The sequence below is a fragment of the Rhinatrema bivittatum genome, chromosome 5 (genome assembly GCF_901001135.1).
Source record: "Rhinatrema bivittatum chromosome 5, aRhiBiv1.1, whole genome shotgun sequence".
Lineage (NCBI taxonomy): Eukaryota > Metazoa > Chordata > Amphibia > Gymnophiona > Rhinatrematidae > Rhinatrema > Rhinatrema bivittatum.
The window spans coordinates 293,735,554-293,754,235 of NC_042619.1; the positions used below are offsets into that span (position 1 = coordinate 293,735,554).

Genomic DNA, 18,682 nt, shown 5'->3' on the forward strand with positions numbered 1-18,682 from the left:
TGATATATTTAGGAATCTAGCTAATACCACTCCTTTAATATTAGAACCTCTCTTTTATTTATATGAAAGAAACTTAAATGCCCTGAGAAAGCTGATCCAGCCACTGAAATAAATGGACTGCCTGGAGTTTCCTATGGCAAAGTGGAAGGGGGCCATCACTTATTCATGCACGTCACTATTTCTGGGTCACTGTTGCATCGCTGACGCTGCCTTAGCTTGAACCAGAGCTGAATGGAACTCAGTTGTGCATTGATCCACAGCAGCAGCTGGTTCTGGTGTTCCTTTTGAAAGAAAGTTGTTGAAAGACTGAAAGAAAACCAATAAATAATGTGTAAGGATAAAAGAAGAAAGAACAATACAACTTAGAATAGAAAAGACTGAAAATGAAGGGTAAGAAAGAAATACATTATATATGTCCATGTTATTCGGAGTTATGCGGGGTTCACTCAGACTTTTCTATTCATGTTCAGGGAAGGCAGTATAAAAGTGTAATATACCTAGGGCTTCCGATTTTCAGTTCTAACCTATAAACATCGATATGGAAACTGGGCTTTTCGATTATAACTGGAACTTCCCTGGAAAATGACCTTCCTCGCGATAATGTCATCTCCCCTGAATCCCCTTGCTCTCATGAAGAGGTGGCAGGCGAACATCACCCAGGCAGTGCCAGCAAGAGACGAGCAGGCTCTGGAGCGGGCATGAGCATGTGAGGGTACTCCCCCCCCCCCCCCCCCACCCCGCCGTTGAGGCCCACCACAGTTGTGGCAGCTGTCCCCGGAATAGCGCAAACATCTGCTTGGAGAGAATAGCGAGCAATTGCTAAGTCAGGAGTCTGCTATTGTGGCCCCTTTGCTCTAGCGAGAGCCCTCCTGGCTGCTGGGTGCTGGAGAAGGGAGGAAAGGGCGGTGCCCACAGTCCCAAGGGTCGAGTGGGACACCTGACTAAGGCCAGTTTGCTTCTGGTTGCAGATATGATTGCTACATATCCTACATGGATTGTCCTCCTCCAGGTTAAAAAAAAAAAAGTTCCACAGATGCAGCCTTTGTAGAAGAAGAGATTTATTTATTTTATTTCATTTATTTTTCTATACCGATGTTCATCGGACATATCACAACCGGTTTACATTGGAACAGAGGAATGTTAGAGTGGATTTCTAGTTTTACAATGGAACATTGTGTCGTTTACAATTAAACATTTTTAACATTTTACATTGAAATTTGTGACATTTTACATTGAACATTTTACATTTAATTTTGTGATCTGTTGTATTGGGCTTTAAGACATTATGTAGTGGAGCTTTACATCAATTTGTGTTCAGACTTTGCGGTAAGGGTAGTAGAGGATGGGTGGGGCATCATGATGATCACACCTTCAGCACCAGCATTTACCTGATTAAACAAACAAAAAAAAAATTCCAGTTTCTCTGGGCCTAGGCCAGGCGCTTTGCTTTTCTTTTTTCTTAGGGCATACTTATTTAAAGCTTTAAATAAATGTTGTGCAAGTCTTGAAGGCAGGGGGGGTTGTAGTTCCAGCTAGGATTTTTTAAAAATGAATTCTATGCAAGGTCAGGCTTTTCTTTTCTTTTCTTTTTTTTTTTTTTTAATTCTTTGTTCATTTGCCTATTTTGTGTGTGTGTGTGTAAATTATATATATAATTATTTTTTTTTTACTTTCCTCTAGCTAACTTACCCAAGGTACATGCAAGGAGTGATAGTTCTGACTCTAAGTGACATCAATGGAACAATGGGAACAGCTCCATGCATTCAGGGGGGGGGGGGGGGGGCAAAAATTCCAAGCTGAGGCAACCTTGACAATCTTATTATTATTAGTCGTCTGTATGTTTTTTGTAACAAATTCTGTACGAGTCTTTCACGGTTGTCTTAGGCTCCTGGTAATGTGTTTACTATATTTTTAAATAAAGCATTTGAAAAGCTTTTAAAGAATTGAAATAAAATTATATTAAATGGCTGCAGAAGTGCAGCAGGAAGGGAAGACGGGCCTGGCAGTCAGTATCATATTGCAGTACAGGAGAGATACATCTGGTTATTCTGAAGAACTTGTCACCTCATGTATAAAAGAATAAACATTATCCTCAGTACAAAATCAGATTGTTGCACTTGTTTAAAGGTGAAAGGCATCTTAAAACACATTTGGCTAGATTCAATATAAAGTGTTGGGTGGGATGGGAGCAGGGAAGCAGGGTATCCAGCACAGTGCTCTACTGATGATTTTAGACCGTAAAGCCAAGAGCCAGCTCTTTGGGCAGGATTATTTGTGGCATCCATATCTTTACAGCATGAAACTATGGGGAAACTGCTCTTCTAAAGATCAGGATGTGCAGCATTAGAGATCCAGAGTGGAGCCTGTGATCATTTGGGTTACAGAACTGACAGGCCGATACAGAAAAGCGTGGCCCCAGTTACCCCGTTTTTAACCCGCTGTGTACTCACAATTTGGCCGCGTAAGTCTAACCCACGATTCACTATCCTTTTTTACCGATCCTTACCGCTTCTTGAACTCGACGCGTATCCCTTTCCGCCTGCGGCATGTATATGATATGTAAACGATCGGATTAGCTATTCCCTCCGATACAGTAACATGCGCCCAGATTATCGCCTTTTTAACCAGCTATCTTGCCGCGTCTTTAACCTGCTAATTTACCACCTACCCCGGCGTTAGTGTGGTGAACTTAGCCACCCAGTCCCAAACCAACCCAATCCAAGCGTCAGGCAAGCCCCAGCAGAGAGAGACTAAATTTCACTGTCACAAACCAAATGAACCCAATCCAATCCAAGCCCCAGCAGAGAGAGACAAAGCTTTCCCCCAGCCCCCGCTCACCTGCCCTGGCCGCGGCCACGCCAGCCCCCAGCAGCAGCAGTAGAAGGGCGTCCATGGGTGCCGGTCTCCCATGTGAGGCGGCTTCCAACAGCCCCGCCGGCGAAGATGAATATGCACACGCCCGTACGTCCAATTTGGCCGTGACCTGGTGCATGCTCGCACGCCGTGACCTGGAGGTCACAGCGTGCGAGCATTCGCCTTCGAAGCCTTGAGCGCCCAAATTGGACGTACGGGCGTGCACGTATTCATCTTCGTCGGCGGGATTGTGACATTTGAAATGACAGGTACCAGCGCACCCAGTAAAATGGATTGCGCTTCATGGACGCTTCATGGACGCAGCTTGCAATTTGCATGCCATTTAAATACTGTATCAAGCGGTATGTGATCTCAACTGTGTGTGCGGCAAACGAGCAGGCGCCCGGCACTGCCGCACTTTTTCTTGCTTTATCTGCCTGTGAGTGAGAGGAGACCTCAGCAGGAAGAAGCTGGGAAACTCACAGAAGCCCCATCTGTACTGTGGGGAGAAAGTCCAAAAATACAATATGAAATGCAATTTCTGTAAGAAGAGACAGGCAAAAACGGCTTTCCCAGCTCAGCTGCTCTGCAATACATTCCTGAGGTGCCCTATAGAGTATTAGCAGCAGGCTGTTTTCAATTTATGGGTAGAAGGAAATCAAATTCTGTGGAGTAAAAGCATAGCTACATCTGCATAGAGAGCACCTAGGCTGCTGTAAGAACTGTTTCCTTTTATCCTGGGCTCGTAAAGACTTGAAAACCTGCCAACAGCCATTTCTCACCACTGACCATTTAATCAGACCTCTTCCTAAGCTTTCAAAAGCAGCTTGTCCACATTCCTCAGAATTCTTATCTAGGCATCCCCGTGCCCTCTCCTCTCTGGTCTTATTCTTTGTTCTCTTTTTTTTTTATTTTAAATATATTTGCTTATGGTTTTTTATTTTATCATTGATTAAAAGGTAGCTCTTGTCTACTTTAGAGGTTAGGACTGGGCTTAACTGTTTCAAAAGTATGTTCTGTGCTGCACTGAATCTGTGATGACATGTAAGTTTCACTGGTGGTATTTTTATATTGATCCTGCATTAGTAACTTTTCAAGGGTAAAATCAGATTCCAGTGTTGCTTTTTACATCTGTTTGCTATATTTGGTAGCATCCAAAACCCCCATCCTTGTTCTTAAAAATGTTCTCTGATGCCCGTTGCTATCTATTTTGCTTTCCTAGTTTAGCCATGGCTAATGGTTCTAGCTCTTTGGAGCAGACACAAGCAACCCAATTGACATAATGCCTTAATGTTGGGGAACAGATAATTGAGAGGGGTTTTTAAACACTTTGATCAGTTTATCTCATTAAATTCATTAGTAGTGCCTTTTTTCTGAATTGTGTTCAAGATAAGTGAATTAATATAAAAAACGTGTTAATAGTATTGACATTTTAAAAGAAGGCTGAGGCATAGCCTCTGGGTCTGATTTATTTTTCAGAAAATTGAGATGTGCTTTAGAACTCCTTGGACAAAAACTGAAGTCCTTTCACCTGCTCTTTGTTAACTTTGGCAAATTATTGTATGCACCTTGTTCTCAGTGAGCGGGCAACACCAATATTGCTTCTATTCCCTTCATCCCTGAAGTTTGTGTGCTATTCATGCATCGCCAAGACATGCAACCCAGGCAGAGGTTGTTACATCTAAAATGCTGATGTACTAAATTGCAGAATTAAAAAATGCTTGGGATAAGCACAGAGGATCCCTAATGGCAAAGAAGTGAGTGAAAAGACATGGAACTGAAGCTGAGCAGACTAGCTCAGCCTAATGGTTCTCATCTACACTCATACTCTGAGAGTGGTAGGAACAGGGTTGGGAGTTTGCAGTACTGCAAAGAACACACACTTTACTCCCTCAAGTGCAAAAGCAAGGGTAGAAATGATAAGTAGCAAAAGGAAGCTCAACCTAGTGTTACTGTAGGGCAGAAGGTAGCTGGGTTGGTACCAGAAGACTACAGCTCCTCAGATACCCAGCCGGGTTTGGTTGTGGCTGGGTACTTGTCCAGCCAGGCCATGGGAGTATAGAAGGTTGAATGTTTGAGCAACAGATTTACTAGGGTAGCTGTCTAAATAAAGCTTGGTGGTAAAACACACAGTAGGGGAAGAGTTCTGAATATTGGATTATGTATGGCATATTATATAACCAAACAACCAAATCATGTACTGGTATGAAACTCTAAAGCACCTTAATACCGACACAACAAACTTTTGTTAGACCCTCTATACACGAGTAGGCATAGAACAGACCATCTCGTTTTTTATAAGGGGTGATTTGGTTGTTTGGTTGTTTACAGAGTGGTGTACTGGAATACACGAGTGGTGTTTAGTGGTTTTTTGTGTGATTGATATGGCATATTATATAGTCATCTATCCAGGATGATGAAAAGCCAATGAGAACGCAAACAAAAACTGACTTGACTGAGGACAAGCTTCTTCCTTGCAGTGTGGGCAGGCCAGATGATCCAATGGGTCTTTTTCTGCTATCATCTATTATGTTACTATGCAGCGAGCTGGGGTCCTGCTTGAATGAAAGGTGTACTATAAATCCAAACATTATTGGGGCCAATATTTAAATATAGCCGATTATGTAAGTTAGCGGGATAAGACTTATCCCGCTAACTTACATGGGATATTCAGTGGCACAGCAATGCTGCTGAACATACCCAAATACGTATTACAGTTAGCAGAATAAGCTTATCCAGCTAACTTTAGACCTACTGTGGGGCACGTCTAACTTATCCGGTTAACTTAACCAGATAAATCTGAATATCACTACTTATTCGGCTAAATTATTTATTTTAAAAGATTTATATCCCACTTCCACAAAGTTTGAAGCGGGTCACAATATGCACATTCATAACTTTACATTGAAAAAAACAAGAAACATAAAACAAAAAGACACAGCTCGGGACTTAACTAATATATATTAGCAGCCTGCAGGAAGGTTCAGAGTGTCTGCTGATTTATCAGGGCAAATATTAAATGCTTCTCTAAACAGATGAGTTTTTAGTAGCTTCTTAAATCTTGCCTTATCTATTGTCAGCCTGATTAGCTGGATAAGTAGCTCCGCCCAGTTACACCCATTGCTTGCCCACTGACTATCTGGCTAACTACTTAGCCGGATAAGTGACTTACCTGCTAAGTGGTATAGCTGGATATTCAGTGGCAGCCACTTAGCTGGATAAGACCAACCTAGCCGGCTAAGTAATGTTTGAATATGGACCCCTATTATTAATAAAACTATGACAGTAGTGAATCTGGTACTGGATTATTGTTGATATATTCATTCTGATCCATTTGGTTTATTGCTGGTGTGTTGTTTTCATGACCAGATGAAGACCTCTGACATTGATCAGGAGTTGTTCACGGAAAGTTATTGCAAAGTCTGCAGTGCTCAGCTCATCTCACAGTCTCAGAGGGTAGCACATTACGAGGTAAGAACCAGCTCCTTTCTCTGCTTTCAGTTTAAGTCTTGCCTGCCAGATTGTGCTATATTTAGTAAATATTATTTATATCCTTAATCTGAGAGCCATGTAACACGCCGCTGTTAAATATCACAATCCTGTGGTCCTGTTTCTTAATAAAACGGAACTCTTGGTCCACCCAAGTAATTCTTATGACTATCTGATACAGCAATCAAAGTCTGTTACAAAACAAAAATATATCTTTATGATAAAACCATCAACTGCCAGATATATTTGATAGGAAGGACCATCATATTCTATCACATCTATTACATAAAAAGTGAGTTATCATTGAATATATTCTCATTCTAGAAGACTGAAAGATTTTGCCCAAGGTGACTAAATACGTCCATATTATCATGTTCATTTCTTGGGTTTTTGTAAATTAAACTTTATTAATTCATGTAAGAAACTACCACGAAAAAATGTAAACTGTAATATGGAAAGAGAGTAGGAAAGAGAGTTGATGTTTTAAGTAGAGGTGTGCATCCGTTTTCCACGTATTTGTAATCCGCAACTTATTTTTTGCTATCTGTTAAATACGTGGGGAGGCGAAACGCATCGCGACTCCCCACGTATTAAACAGATTTCTGTTTAATTCGGCCCTAAATAAAAATTTAAACACCCCCCCCCCCACCCTCCTGACACTGAAAGGCGATCGGTGCCATTTTGAGTATTGGCGGGACGGCGATTTTGAGTCTCAAAATGGCGCCGATCGCCTTTGCCCTCACTATGACGGCGATCGGCGCCATTTTGAGTATTGGCGGGATGACGATTTTGAGTCTCAAAATGGCGGCGATCGGCGCCATTTTGAGTATTGGGATTGGACGGCCGGCGTGAAAGGAGGTCGCTCCCGGACCCCCGCTGGACTTTTGGCAAGTCTTGTGGGGGTCAGGAGCCCCCCCAAGCTGGCCAAAAGTCCCTGTGGGTCCAACGGGGGTCCCGGAGCGACCTGCCGTCCGACGCCAGGACTCAAAATGGCGCCGATAGCCTTTGCCCATACTATGTCACAGGGGCTACTGCGGTGCCATTGGTCAGCCCCTGTCACATGGTAGGAGCACAAGATGGCGCCGATGGCCATGTGACAGGGGCTGACCAATGGCACCGGTAGCCCCTGTGACAAAGGCTATCGGCGCCGTGATGAAACTAGCACCGAGGGTGTGAGTGAGTTCCCGGACCCCACCGCTGGACCACCAGGGAGTTTTGGTAAGTCTTGGGGGGGGGGGGTCAGGAGGGTGGGGGGTTGTAGTTAATTTAGTAGTAACGTATTTACAGATCGACAACTTATTGAATTCTCCATACTTCCGCATGAAACGGAATTGACCCCCCACGAATACGGATCACGTACGCAACGAAAACTTTTTGCCTGCACATCCCTAGTTTTAAGCTGCTTTGTTGATTATGTATAAACTGTCTGGTGAGGCAGAAATAAGGCAAACATTTTTCCATGCATAAGATGCTGTGTCATGGCATATGCTGAAAAAAAAGAGGGGGGAGGGTGCACGGGTATTAGGCACATTCATTGAATCTTCAGGCTTGGGTTCCCCCAAATTTTCTCCTCAACAGGAGTGGCGGCTGTCAGCGGGTTTGACAGCCGACGCTCAATTTTGCCGGCGTCGGTTCTCGAGCCCGCTGACAGCCACGGGCTCGGAAACCGGACGCCGGCAACAGTTATGACCTACCCACAACTATTCCCAATCCTGTCAAGACAAACAATTGGATATAGGCAGTTCAAAAGCCATTTACATGGGTTAATACCAATTTACCTTGGTAAAAAGGCTTTTAAAAATATGTTCACCCTCAAGGCAACCAAGAGTGTGCACGGTTGAAAGGGAAAGTATGCTCGCACTTTCTTTTTAAGAATTGGTGCAAAGCCTGCAGGTAAAAAGTACCTGCACCTTTGGACCAAAACACATAGCTTTAAAAATTGCCACCCCCCCCCCCCCCATGCTTGTGTGTATATGTAAGGGTCTGTCTACAGTGCTGTCCTTCCACCGGCAGGAGACCTCAGTGGGTCAAGATCCCAGCTGCTCAGTCTTCCAAACCCTATGGCTTGGAGGATCTGCTGGCGGCCATGATTCCAGCACTGATTCAGCGTTTAAGCATGCCCTACCCCTGAGCTCCTTGCCTCATCCTGGAGTCAACTCTGCTCCTAGCTGTGACCTCCTAGTTCTTGTAACCTAGCATTTGTTCTATGTTACTCTGTGTATCAGTCTAAGTTTGTGGCTTTCTAGTATCCTGGGTTCTTCTTATCTTTGTATCATGTTTGTTTAGTCTTTTTGTCCTGTGCTTAGTCCTATTACAGTGGTCATCTTGTCCTGTCTGTGTCTGTCTTGTCTTAAGTTTTGTGCTGCCTAGTTCTGTGGTGCCCTCCTGTCTTGTGCATTGTTTGTGGGCACCCTCTTGTTCCCTGTTTTTGCAGCCTGTCCTGCCCTAGTGGGTGCCGCCTTGTCCCAGAGTGCACCTCCTGTGAAGTCCTGCCAGTCACCAGAACCTAAAGGCTGCTCAGGTGGCTGGTCAGACAGAAGAAATGTCATCAAGTCAGTCCTGTCCTGCACAGTTTGGTCCTGCATACCTGCTGTTCTTGTGTCCAGCCTGCTCTTGCCTTGGGGTTGCCCAAATACTGGCATGCTGTGCTCTGACGGTATATATGCACACATAATACAAATATGTTTCAGAAATCATGTTGCAGTGTCTGAATGTGCCATCTGGGATTTTTGATGATAAAACTGCAAAAAAAAACCCCAAACCCAGAAATAGATACAATTTATTTATGAAAAGAAATCCATACCACGTTGGCTGAAGTGGTCTGTGAAATAATTGGCAGGCTGGGCTGAATTAGGATGTTCCAATTAATATAATGAGCTGAAAACTAGGGAAATCACTTGCCTCATTCTCATTTCTGGTGATTCGAAGCAAATTGCTTTACCTCTTGTTGTCTATGTAAGCTCTTTTGGGTTGGGACTTCATGTACTTGAAATCAAAAAATTCTGTAAGCCACCTTGAGCATTATTTGGAAAGGCAGGCTAAAAATCAAAATGTATTATTAGTAATATGCCTTCTGTTGGGAAAACAACAAGCTTGAGTACACAGAAACTACATGGGCCTCGCTTCCTGCTACTTCACCATGTTTGAGGAATTGTAAACACCAAGAATATGCATTGGTTGACTGTACCCTGATGAAGAATGCAGCATTCAAAACATGGACCCGTGTCGGGCAAGGGCAAGATAATAGAGACATACACAAACAGAGGTGATACCTGATATTCAAACTATCAGGATCAGAAGGACACTGAGTCATGTGGAGAAATAATTTCTATATTTGTGGACCAATAGAAGAGGCTATTTTTGATGTTTTTCAACATTGAATTATAAATAATATTTTAGAGGGATTGGTCCTCATTTTTAAATGCATGAAAAATGTTCTTAAAAAAATGGGGAGTAATCTATTAAGTATCAATGATCGCAACAGACCAATGACTATATATATATATATATATATATATATTTATATATATATATATATATATATATATATTTATATATATATATATATAGAGAGAGAGAGAGAGATATATGGCAGAATAAACTGTTGTGTAAGAACACATCTGATGATGCCTAGTATGAAGGTCACCACATATACAGGCCGATTCAGTAAAGTCCGCGGGAGAGAGGGCGAATGCCCGCTCTCCCGGCGCGCGCACAGACCACTTGCCTGTGCACGCGATTCACTATTCAAATTAGGCCTGGCGGTAGAAACAGGCAAAAGGAGGCGCTAGGGACACTAGCGCGTCCCTAGCGCCTCCTTTTTGACAGGAGTGGCGGCTGTCAGCAGGTTTGACAGCCGACGCTCAATTTTGCCGGCGTCTGTTCTCGAGCCCGCTGACAGCCATGGGCTCAGAAACCGGATGCCGGCAAAATTGAGCGTCCGGTTTTCGACCCGACAGCTGCCGGCCGACTTTCAATTTTTTTTTCTTTTTTTTTTTTAACTTTTTTTACTCCTCGGGACCTCTGACTTAATATCGCAGTTTTTACTGCTTTTCTGTGCACTTTCCCGGTGCTGCAAGAAATTAGCGCCTACCTTTGGGTAGGCGCTAATTTCTGAAAGCAAAATGTGTGGCTTGGCTGCACATTTTACTTTCTGTATCGCGCGGGAATACCTAATAGGGCCATCAACATGCATTTGCAAGTTGAGGGCACTATTAGGTTCGGCGGGTTGGACGCGCATTTTCCGCCCCTTACTGAATAAGGGGTAAGGGAAAACGCGTGTCCAATGGCAGGTTAACAGTGCGCTCCATCGGCCTGATAATGAGATGTGACTGTGATATCGATAAAGTGAGGGGGAATATATTGACACAAGATAAGATATCCTCTCTTCACATTTAAAAAAATTGAAGGGTTCATATTTGGAAAAATGATAAAACCACATTCATAGTAAATTTGATCTTAAAAAATTATACAATATAAACATAATAATAAGGAGGTCCATATTCAGCTGCTATGCAGCTACACTAGTTAGTCTGTTATACCTAACCAGCTAACTAACAGGATATACTCAGCAGTGTGATTGCGCCGCTGAATATACCCAACTATCTGAAACTTAGCCAGTTATTTATAACTAGCAAACTCTAAGACAGCCCTGCAATCTGACCAGAGTTAGCCACAGAAGGTAACCAAATAACCACTCCTCCCCAGAATGTCTCCTGCCTGCCCTCAGAAAGCCTCCGTCTTATCTGGCTATGAATTCTGGCTGAAGGAAGGAATATAAATGAAATAAAAATCCATAAATGAAGCCCAAACTCCTGATATTAAAATCCACTTCACAATGGAGGGTGAGTAGAAGATGGGCTGCCTCTAGAGCAGGGGTTCTCTATGCTGGCTCTTTGTTTGACACATTGAAATTGTCGGTTCAGTGTGCTGCAGCAGTCAAAAAAGCAAACAGAAAGTTAGGAATTATTAGGAAGGGAATGGTTAATAGAACGGAAAATGTCATAATGCCTCTATATCGCTCCATGGTGAGACCGCACCTTGACTACTGTGCACTGCATCTCAAAAAAGATATAATTGTGATGGAGAAGGTACAGAGAAGGGCGACCAAAATGATAAAAGGGATGGAACAGCTCCCCTATGAGGAAAGGCTGAAGAGGTTAGGGCTGTTCAGCTTGGAGAAGAGACGGCTGAGGGGGGATATGATAGAGGTGTTTAAGACCATGAGAGGTCTTGAACGAGTAGATGTGAATCGGTTATTTCCTCTTTTTGATAATAGAAGGACTAGGGGGCACTCCATGAAGTTAGCAAGTAGCACATTTAAAACTAATTGGAGAACATTTTATTTTTCACTCAACAGTGCAGTTAGTGTAGCTTGGTTAAAAAAAGATTTGGATAAGTTCGTGGAGGAGAAGTCCATTAACTGCTATTAATCAAATTGCCTAAGAGAATAGCCACTGCTATTACTAGCATCAGTTGTATGGGATCTGCTTAGTTTTTGGGAATTTGCCAGGTTCTTATAGCCTGGATTGGCCACTGCTGGGAACAGGATGCTGGGCTTGATGGACCCTTGGTCTGACCCAGTATGGCACGTTCTTATGTTCTTAGCCGGATGGAATTTAGCTAGATAAGGGCTGAATATAGCTGGTTAAGCCATTTAGACAGATGACTATTACGTTATCTGTTTAAATGGCTTTTGAATATGGACCTCAAAACAGTATCCATGGTTAGTTTCACCGAAATGTCAATGGCAGTTAATCAAAAACTTGTATAAATAGCCTTTAACAACTTTCCTGAATTTCATGAAATTACTTTCCAAATGATCATGTCCAACATTCATCTTCATTACATTTATATTAGGAGAGTCCAATAGACTCTCCTAATATAAATCTCTGTTCCTAAGTACATTAGCATTGAGCTTCATTAATTATAAAGTGGAGAAATGCTAAGGAGCCCATGTAAATGTCAGCATGCCTAATGTTAAGCTTATTTACATATTTTTGGTAGAAATCAGTGCCAGCGCTTCACTGATAGCTCTTAAGACCTACTGGAATATTGTGAGAATATTACATATGGATGTGCACTGATTTTTTTTTTCATGTCATTTTCTTTTAGGCCATTATCTGTTAGATTTTGTTTTTAAAATGGGGAGGTATTTATTTCATGTTTTCCTACTTTCGGAGTTAGTGTGCACTAACAGGACTGGGTGCGCACTAACTGAAAATGTTACCTATCAGTTAAAAAGTGTTAATTTGGGAGGAATTCGTTAGCTAGAAGTATGGTTCTGCATTCCATTGGCTGCCTCCTTAGTTACTGGTACTTGTTTGCGTTGCTATGATTGCAAGGTGGTGTTTGTGGGGGTAACAAGTGTAAACAAACAAGTGATGTAATTTTATAGCATCAAGTTCTAGTCAGGAAAAGCATGGAACGCAAATGCATATTCAGAATTCACCAGTCCTTTTGTATTTTAGGAAAGGGGCCCTGGCATTTTGGGGTGTGTTGTGTGTTGTGTGTGTGTGACTGATGAGAGAGGAAGTGACTTGGATGAATGTATGGCGTGACAAGTGAGAGAGTCTGGTTAGGGTGGTGACTGGAGAGAGAGAGAGAGGTGGCCTGGTGTGTTTGGGAGGTAACCTGTCACCCCATACAGTTACCCCAGTCAACCCTCCCCCCAACACACACACACACCAGGCTGTCTCTTTCCCACATGTTACCCTTTACAGTCACCCCAGTCACTTTCCCTCTCACTAGTCCCACCCCATACCCAACAGGCCTTCCATCTCTCACCAGTCACTACCCCAAGCAGTCTCTCTCTCTCTCTGTCACCTGTTACCCCCAGAGAGTCACCCCATTACTCCCCCTCTTGCAAGCCACCCCCCTCCCCACATACCAGGCTGCCTTTCTCTCACCAGACACTACCTCAACCAGTCTCTCTTCCCCTCACCTGACACACCATACTCACCCCAGTCACTCCCCTTCTCAAAAGTCAGCCCCACATACCAGGCTGCCTCTCTCGCACCAGTCACCATCCTGAATAATCTATCTGTCACCCCATACAGTCACCCTATTCACTCCCTTTCACCACTCACCACTCCAATCAGTCTCTCTCCCACACCTGTCACTCCATATAGCCACTCAAGTCACTCCCCCTTTCACCATTCACCCCCACACACCAGGCTGCCTCTCTCTCTCACCAGTCACCACCCCAACCAGACTCTCTCCCACCTACCATCTCTTACATTCACCCCAGTCACTACCCCTCTCACCAGTTACCACCCCCCACACATCCAAACACATAGACACTAAGGGAATTAAAAGTATGCATGTACCAAAATACCAGGGCCCCTTTCCTAAAATACAAAGGGACTGTCAAATTTAAAATATGCATTTGCAATACATGCTTTTGCATTTGATGACTAGAAACTTGATGGTTTGAAATATTTATTATATCAATTGTTTGCTTATGCTTGTTACCAGGCACTGGCCATCACCCCACAAATACCAACTTGCAACCTTGGCAACACAAACAATAACTGTGGGAATGCATAACCATAAATCTAGCTAACAAACTACTCCCCCAATTGACACTTTTAACTAATTGCTAACATTTTCAGTTAGTGAGCACCAAGTCCTGTTGGTGCGCACTAACATGAAATACTAATTTTTATGAAATTTCATCATTTTTTTTCGTTTCGTGGCACTTCTGAAAGGAGACGAAATAGAGAATTTTGTTGCCATTATCTATTTCGTTTAAAACAAATGCACATATCTAATATTTATAAGATTGATATCCTGTGGGTGGAGAAATGGCTATAGGGTTCAGGTTAAGTTGGTTAAATAGTTCATGTAAAGTTTCAGTTAAACAGTGGTCAGGGACTCAAGTAAGAACATAAGCTTAGCACATTGTGTCAGACAAAACATCCATCAAGTTCAGAATCCTGTTCCAAAAGTGGTCAATCCAGGTCACAAGTACCTGGCAGGATCTCAAAAGATTGATAGATTCCATGCTGCTTTTCCTAGGGAAAAAGCAGTGGATTTCTCCAAATCCACCTTAATAACCCTTTTATCTTTTCCTCATAGTGGAACTGTTCCATTCCCTTAATCATTTTGGTTGCCCTATTCTGTACCTTTTTTAAAATTCTGTTTTATCTTTTTTGAGATGCGGTGACCAGAATTGCACAAAATACTGAAGGTGCAGGCACATCTTGGCCATACAGAGGCATACTTTCTTGGCAGCCGCTGCACACAGAGCAGATGATTGCAACACATTATCCACCATGAAGCCTACATCCTTTTCCTGGGTGGTGGCTCCCAATATGGAACTTTGCACTGAGTAGCTATAATTTGGGTTGCTCTCCCCTATATGCATCACTTTGCACTTGTTCACATTAAATGCATTCTACCATTTGGATGCCCAGTCTCCCGGTCTCGCAAGGACCTCTTGCAATTTCTCACAATCCTCTTCTGCTTTAACAACTTTTAGTAATTTTCAGCAAATTTGATCACCTCACACATTGTTTCCATCTCTAGGTCATTCATAAATATCTTAAAAAGCAATAGTTTCAGTACAGATCCCTGGGTCATTCCACTATTTCACTCAGAAAAATGTATCATTTAGATCTACTCTCTGATTTCCATCTTTTAACTAGGCCTCCGTCCACAACAGAACATTGCTTCCTATCCAATGATTTGTTAAATTTTTTTCAAGAGTCTCTCATGAGGTGCTTTGTCAAATGCTCTCTGAAAATCCAGATACACTATACTAACAGGCTCATCTTTATCTATATGTTTATTCACACCTTCAAAAAAAATGTAGCATATTGGTGAAGCAGGACTTCCCTTGGCTAAATCCATGTTGGCTTTGTCCCATTAAACTAAGACTGTTTATATGTTCAGTAATTTTGTTCTTTAAAATATTTTTCAACCATTTTTCCCAGCACTGACATCAGGCAAATCAGTCTATAGTTTTCTGGATCATCACTGGAACCCTTTTTACAAAACCGGCATTACATTGGCCAGCTTCCAATGTTCAGGTACTGTAGCTGATTTTAATGATAGTTTACAGAGTACTAATAGTAGTTCTGCAATTTCCTTTTTCAGATCTTTCAGCACTCTGGCATATATACCATCTGGTCTAGGTGATCTGCTACTCTATTTTGTCAATTTACCTTAATACATCTTCCAAGTTCACTGAGATCTGTTTCAGTTCCTCTGAATCATCACCTTTAAAACACTTCTGGCATACGTATATGCCTTGCATCTTCCTAAGTAAAGACGGAAGCAAATAATTTATTTAATCTCTCTACTAAAGCTTTGTCTTCCCTTAGTGCCCCTTTTACCCCTTGATCATCTAATGGTCCAACTTACTCCCTTGCAAACCTTTTGCTTCAAATGTACCTGAAAAAGTTTGTATTATGTGCTTTTGCTACCATAGCAAGCTTCTTTTCAAATTCTGTCTTTGCCTTCCTTATCAATGCTTTGCATCTAACTTGCCATTGCGTATACTGTTTCCTGTTTTCTTCATTCGGATCCCTTTTCCATTTTTTTAAAAAGATGTTCTGTTGGCTAGAATAGTCAGACCTCACCTTTTAGCTATGCTGGCAGTCATTTGGCCTTCCTTCCACCTTTTTTAATGCATGGAATATATCTGGTCTGGGTTTCCATCTTGTCCTTCTTCCAACATGCACTGCACCCAGCATTGGTATTGTATTTCAAACTTGGCAGCATTGATTGAATAACAGGATAACAAACAAAATAACCCTTCAAAAAGAATGCTCTTCAGGATATTCTGCCAAGCGTCTTTAAGTCTGCACCACTTCTCCAAAGGATATACACACAATCCATTTGACTCCTTTTCAATGGGGTCAACTTCTCACTTGTTTTTTCCTACCCTTTCACAAATTATGTTTCTCTTGTCATCATTGCCAGACTTCAAGTAAAATTTCTTTGCATATTTTATTTTAAACTAGTCTTGGAAGTATACCTTCAGACTACATTTCTTCCCTTCAGCTTCAGAGAGCTGCTCCACAGTGGATTCACACCACAGAGCTAGTTCATAAGGATGTGCTTAAATTTTCAAATGACATGGAAATGTATTTTGCATCTAGAACTAGAGAAGCCATATAACAACATTTCATTATGCTTTTTGTGTAATTTTGGATGCCTGTCATTTAAAAAAACCAATGTAGTCCAGTGAAGGGGCCCCACCTCCCAATCCCATCTACCTGGCTGCCATTTAATAAAAGTATCAGTCAGTCCCAGGTCCTCTGACTGCAGTCCCCCACCCAGCTGTTGTAAAAGAAGGTGGCTTCTGCCCTCCACCCCACCCTAATTCAAATGCTTTATAGCCCCAGGAATGACTATATTCAGAGCAGTAAAATCTTGATTTAGCTGCTGTGCATTTGGCAATATTCAGCCCAGGGGATCTTGCTTGTTAACTCCTTAACAGGCAAGATCCCCTGGGCTGAAAATGGGCTAACTCCTGAGTAGTCGGCTAAATCCCTTTGAAAGTTGCCCTCTTAAGTGTTAATTTTCATAGCCATTTATGTGAATAGAACATGGGCTTATGAGCTTAAATGGCTTGTTAAAAAATTGCTTCAGGTTTGTGCACAGGAAATATGCACGTAACTCGGTTTCGCACATACGTTTGTGCACATATAAATAGGTGTTTCAGGGTGCAGAGTTGGGATTTAGGTACATACTTTTGATTTTGCAAAGTAGGCACATAAATTAAAATGCACAGGTTATATCCTGGAAAGAGCAGTATAACTTTGTGCAGGTTAGTTTGTGCACATTCATATGTATATGTTTGGTTTGAAAATTATACCTAAGTTTGATTTGAAAATTGGCTTTACTTATGTGCAAAGGCAATGCATATCTTATGGAAATTACTATAAAAATTACACTTTCTGTGTTAGCACTGCTGTCTTCTTCTGTGTCTGGCATTTTGTATGCCTAGAGCAGGGCTTCCCAAATCTGTCCTGGGGACCCTACAGTCAGTTGGATTTTCAAGATATTTGCTATGAATATGCATGAGAGATATTTGCATATAATGGGTATATAGTATATACAAATGTCTCTCATGCATATTCATAGTGGATATCCTGACAACTCAACTGGCTGTGGGGTCTGCCAGCAATGGCAATTTTCTAAAAAAAAACCAAACAAAAAAGATGGATACCTCCCCACTCCCCAGGTATTTGAAGTACAAGGTGCCAAGGGAGGGTGGCAACATCCTAGAACTAAAACTATCCACAACCCCAGTGACTATAATGGAGAAGACAGTGTATGAGTGCAGGTTCATTTGCTTGCTGGTGGGGGGAGGGGGGGGGAAGAAGACAAGGTCTCTAATGCAACTAGGGTTGCCAACCAGCTCCAGATTTTCAGGACAGGTTGATCCAGTCCTGGTTTTACCCAATTGCATGCTGAGACTTATTCTGATTTACCTTTTATATTCCCTCAGAAAATCAACTATGTGCATAGTCCGATGCCACCTGGTGGTGGTACCAGAGCAGTACGTGCAAACTTGGAGCCCATAAAGGAGAACCAAGAAAAAAGACCAATCTAAACTAAAATTCAACATAAACCGGTTAATGTGCCTGTAATTAAAAAATGAAATACAGTGCACCAGGGTAAATCAAATGTTGAAGTGTAAAACATAATCCGGGGGGACAGGGTGTGAGCAGAGCACATTATTTGGTGCCCACTGGCTGGTGAAGGTGTCAACTGAGCCAGTAGACACTGCAAAATAGTGCTCTGCTCGAAGGCGGGAGCGCACCAATGCCCGGAACAGGACCTTGCAGTCCATGGGAACCTCCCTGTCCAGTTGTTGCCTCCTGGGCTTGAGAATGGCCATTTTTGCAAGGGCCAGGAGAAGGTAGACAAGGAGGTCCTGTGCTCTATGAGAATGGGTCTGGGATGTGGTGCATCCAAAAATAAACATGTGGGGAGAGAAATGAAGCCAGAACTGCAGAAGAAGGTTTATGAGGAAAATAAAAAGGGGCTTCAGTCTGGCACAAAAGAAGTAAATGTGAAAGACGGACTCTGATATCCCACAAAAGGGACAGGATGGTAAGGAGTCAATGAATCTGGCTAAAAACTCATCCGTTCTGAGGGCACCATGCACAGTTCTCCAGCTCAGATCCCCGGTGAGCCTTGGAATATGCTGGGAATAGAAAGATGCCCACCGGGGCTTCTTGCCCTCAGATGGTATCTGGACAGGAGATGAGAGCGAGGAAATGCATGGTGTGTAGCACAAGTGAGTAGATCTTGCGCCTTGGCACGGTGCAGAAACGTGCCGGGATGAAATCAAATAACCTGGATGGGGAGGCTGAGGGGGCTC

At 42.5% G+C, this 18,682-nt stretch overlaps 1 protein-coding gene across 1 annotated transcript in view; it reads left to right on the forward strand.

The window, feature by feature from the left end:
* The window catches only part of ZMAT4 (zinc finger matrin-type 4), a 556,227-nt gene that overhangs the window by 139,725 nt on the left and 397,820 nt on the right, over window positions 1-18,682 (forward strand). The window contains exon 2 of the mRNA XM_029604135.1: window positions 6,223-6,324. Coding sequence (XP_029459995.1) covers window positions 6,223-6,324 — 102 coding nt within the window. The remainder of the gene's footprint in view (window positions 1-6,222; window positions 6,325-18,682) is intronic.